This window comes from Cyprinodon variegatus, unplaced genomic scaffold (genome assembly GCF_000732505.1).
Source record: "Cyprinodon variegatus isolate N-32 unplaced genomic scaffold, C_variegatus-1.0 Scaffold72, whole genome shotgun sequence".
NCBI classification, from domain to species: Eukaryota; Metazoa; Chordata; class Actinopteri; order Cyprinodontiformes; family Cyprinodontidae; genus Cyprinodon; species Cyprinodon variegatus.
The window spans coordinates 150,321-154,837 of record NW_015150525.1 but is presented as its reverse complement, the minus strand read 5'-3'; the positions used below and the strand labels follow the sequence as shown (position 1 = coordinate 154,837).

The following is a 4,517-nucleotide window of genomic DNA, read 5'->3' as shown; positions in this document are numbered from 1 at the left end:
AAGGAAATCATCAGAAGCAAGCAGGTGTTCTTTAAACTGTAAACGTGAATTGTCTATGCCATGCTACAATGTGGGATTCAGAAAAAGATGCTGAAATGTCTGAAAGGTCAGACACAGGCGAGAGCGTATCGGGAGATGGAGACCAACAAGAGACCAACTTGGCCCTATCTCAAAAAAGTTTTCGAAATAGTCGAAAATTTTAGCTTTTAATTCATATAGTGGCATCTGGTTGTTTTTTTTTTTTTTGATTTTTAAGGTTACTTAATACTTTTATACTTTAAGTAGTTTTTGGAGCTCATAGTTTTTCACTTTTACTTGAGTAAAGAGGTCAAGTTGATACTTTAACTTTTACCAGAGTTTTTTTAAACTGTAGTATCTATACTATTACTTGAGTAACAAATGTGTGTACTTTTGACGCCACTGAACAAAAGTAATTTCTCCCTGGGATTATTGCAGTATTTCTGATTCCTGGTTGATGGGACAGGTGTTGTGAATGGAATGGTGCCCAGCTTAAAAGAGCTCCTGTGTGTTGCTGAATGTGTGCATTGATGACTGAAATACATCTTCTGCCTCCATTTATCTGTTTACTACTGTGTGTTGAGTTGATGTTAATGTGTATTTAAAGACATTTCAATTAGTGGAAAAAATTACTAGGGGGAATATAAAAATAAAAAGTCTAATCAACCAAAACTTTCCCAACCCCTATGCAGTACCTCAGTGGACCTCCTAGGGGTTGCGGACCCCCGTTGAAGACCTCCACTCTAAGACTTGGCATCATGTCCTTAAATTCAGGCTCAGAGTTTTTCTACTGTGCATTCTTGTTCTCTTTTAGCTTGGCTCCACTGCCATCGGTATCCAGACATCAGAAGGAGTGTGTCTTGCTGTGGAGAAGAGGATCACCTCCCCACTAATGGAGCCAAACAGCATTGAGAAGATCGTGGAGATTGACAGTCATATTGGTACGTAGTGACATAAAAAAAGACTTCATGTTTAAAAAACAATAATTGTGACAGGTATAAGATTTAAATATCTTTAACCATTAAAAATAGGTGGGCTAACTGTTTGGTCATATTTGTTTGGATTAAATTGAATTAAAAACCAAAAACTCAACCATGGTAATCATTTATTTAACGCTATCTGCATTATAATATTGAAATGATCAAGTCACACGGTCTCTAATACAAGTACATAAGAGGAGAAATAAGGTCAGCCATAGAAACTTCTATTTATAGGCAAACTTAATATGTGAAAGATGAGTTTTCATTAGAGCTTTAAAAGTAAAAGCAGAATCTATGTTATGAAAGGGAAGGAGGACAGAAATCCAGAACGAGAGCCATCCTGCTGAAAGTTCAGAAGCAGATGTTTGTCAGGTGAGCCTGTGTAACAGTGAAGGGAAATGGAGGAGGAAAACCTCAAAGTACATGATAGTGTTGATGTGCTAAAAAATAGATGGATATGTTAAAAAACCTAACAGATATGAACAACAGAAGAACGTTAAGGTCAACATAGCTCTTAGAGGAAGAAAACAAAACTGCCCTGGCAGCTGCATTTTAAATCAAATCTGTGTACAAGTTTGCAGTAAACTTAAGAGGATGCAGTAGTAGCTGATAAATAGTTGAGCAAAACTGACAAACAGTACATAAATGGAGGCCAGGACGACAGATACTATTAGGCCTACTTTTTAGTATCTAAGGTGCTGCCAAAGGCAGAGGAGGAGAGAGATGAGATAATAATCCACACAAACTTATTGCAACCCTAAACATTTTGTTTTATTTATTTATTTTTTGCTGTTTTGTTCGAAAAGGGTAACGGACAACCATGATTAAATTTTGCATAGACAGTAATTTAGGAAATAAAGGTGCAATTGTTTTTTTAGGTTTGTTGAGCAGAGTGTCCACAGCGCAAGAATGAGACAATATGCAGTGTGACCGTAACATGTTACCAAGAGGTAGATAAACATTACATTGGCCTGAGAGAGTGCTTTGGAGAACACCGATGAGGTGTATATATAGTCAGTTATATATAGTCGGTTCTGTGGTTTTGGTGGAAACAAGACTTTATGGAGTATTACTTCTATTATTTTGAAACAATTACAACCAAAATAAATTTTTATTGGTGAGAAAAAGTACTACTGTCAAGTAGGATACAGTTTAAATAAACCATCTTATAACTGAGTTAGAGCCGTCTTTTTATTATTTATCTAAGCAACTTCTTCTAAATATTAGATAGTTTCTGTTGGAAGAAAAGCATAGAAAATATTCACATCCTCCTTTTTTAAATTTTTTTATTGTTTGCACTTTAGGTTGTGCCATGAGTGGGTTAATAGCTGATGCCAAGACTCTGATTGACAAAGCAAGAGTGGAAACACAGGTATGTTTTTTTTTTTTGTTTTTGGTTTTTAAGCTGTAGTTTGATAAACCGTAGACTGACTGTTTAATTCAGATTAATTATGTCATCCATGTCTATTGCAGAACCACTGGTTCACCTACAATGAGACGATGACGGTTGAAAGTGTGACTCAGGCTGTTTCCAACCTGGCGCTGCAGTTTGGAGAGGAGGACGCAGACCCCGGTGCTATGGTCAGTCCCTTCAACCATCTCCAGTTCTTTTCATCAGTGCTGATGGATGGAGCAATATAAGGTGTATGTAACTGCCTCTTGTTGATTCTTCTGTGTTTTATTCAGAGCCGACCCTTTGGTGTTGCGTTGCTGTTTGGGGGAGTGGATGAAAAAGGACCACAACTGTATGAAGCCATTACTTTGCAACCTCTGATCTTTTTTTTTTTTTTTTATATACCATTTTTTTCCTTTTATGCAGTTTTGTTTGCTCCTTTTTTCGTCTCTCTTGTAACACAGGTACCACATGGACCCTTCAGGAACCTTTGTGCAGTGTGACGCTCGAGCCATCGGTTCTGCTTCAGAGGGAGCACAAAGCTCTCTGCAGGAGGTTTACCACAAGGTATTGGGACTGTTTGTCTTCTTCTTGAAGTCCTCGGATTGTTTGTTTTTTGTCAAAATTATATTTGAAAAACAATGACTATCACAAAACAGACTTGGACTACATTCATACAGCAGGCCTTGATGCTAAATTCCAATTTTTTGGGCGAAATACGATTATTTTGCATTGCTGTTCACATTACCAAATACATGTGATCTCCTGTGTGAACTGCAGTCATACAACGAAAGAGTCCCCCATGCGCAGTAGAGGACGCAATGACGTCACAGGCCAGCGTGCTCCGTGTATACGGAAGTAAACATGGATGGTAGTGCCGGAGAACATCTAGTGCTCTTTCCCAACCATAAAAACACAAACTTTTCAGGATGGTTAAACATGAATACTGCTCTCCGCATCATCATCCGCCATGGTGGTTGTTTTTTTTTTTTGCCGCTTCTTCATAGCAAGATCCAGAATAGTGACCTTTGTTGGGTATTAATGGCGTTCAGGTCGGATGAATCCCACCTGGCCGTTCAGACATGGGTCACATTTGAAAAGATCAGATTCGTATCGGATTCAGGACCACATAGCCAAGTGGCCTGGTTCACATTGGAAAAAAACAGATCTGTGTTCAGACTGTCATGAAAAGATCAGATCCAGGTCGCATATGAGCCAAAAAATCAGATTTGGATCACTTCAGGCTGCAGTGTGAACGTAGCCTTAAACTGGAGGCAACTGCACTTTTCTTCAGTTTTTCTGAACACATTACTGCACTTATCCAGGAGGCTTTCAGTATGTCCGCTCCCACCAGAGCAACCCGTAGTTGGAGTGCTTATATTTTTAAGCAACATGGAGGTCCATCCTCCTAAGCACATTTCATGTCAGATGCAAATAAAAGACCCATCAGTTGTACACTATCGTGCCTCTGTGCTCCAGCTACAAATTGCTCTAAATACCCTCTATATTTTAAGGAAAACATAACTGTGTTGCAGAAGGAACAGAAAATCGCTTCCAAATATTTGAAACAAACATCTGAAAACCTCTGCGGTCATTTGTATTAAGCTTCCTTTGTGATACATCCTGAATAAATTCCATATTTATTTATTATTTTTTCAAGGCAATATAAATTATTTTTGACAGCGGTTCAATCAATCTCTAATTAATATGTGCTGTCCATAATTTGTTTTGGAAGGTGATTGTTTTGGTCGATATTGCTTTTTCTTCCTCCATATACATGATGAATATGACAGTGATAAAACCATAGATGTACCTAGCATGTAAATTCATGTATCAAAGTACAATTTAGCACTTTTTCCCACAAAGGATACAGTAAAGTCCTGCAAAAATGAACTCTAAACAAGAACCTTTATATGGTCATGAAAAAAACAAAAATACCGTAGTGAAACATTGAAATTAAATCTCAGTTGCAAAATTGATTTAAAATAATCATCTTTTTTGGTTCTGGCTTCATAAAACCCTAAAGGGCTGGTTATACTTCCACAGCAGTGTGTCACAGGGAGCTTGTCGAAGGTATGACGCAGATATACATTTGCATTCACTGCGACACACACTCAGGCGACCTT

At 37.9% G+C, this 4,517-nt stretch overlaps 1 protein-coding gene across 1 annotated transcript in view; it reads left to right on the top strand.

Annotated features, from left to right (window-relative positions):
• psma5 (proteasome subunit alpha 5) overlaps positions 1-4,517 on the top strand; it is a 12,053-nt gene that overhangs the window by 3,186 nt on the left and 4,350 nt on the right. Inside the window, exons 4-8 of the mRNA XM_015372423.1 lie at positions 833-959; positions 2,303-2,370; positions 2,472-2,579; positions 2,685-2,743; positions 2,856-2,958. Coding sequence (XP_015227909.1) covers positions 833-959; positions 2,303-2,370; positions 2,472-2,579; positions 2,685-2,743; positions 2,856-2,958 — 465 coding nt within the window. The remainder of the gene's footprint in view (positions 1-832; positions 960-2,302; positions 2,371-2,471; positions 2,580-2,684; positions 2,744-2,855; positions 2,959-4,517) is intronic.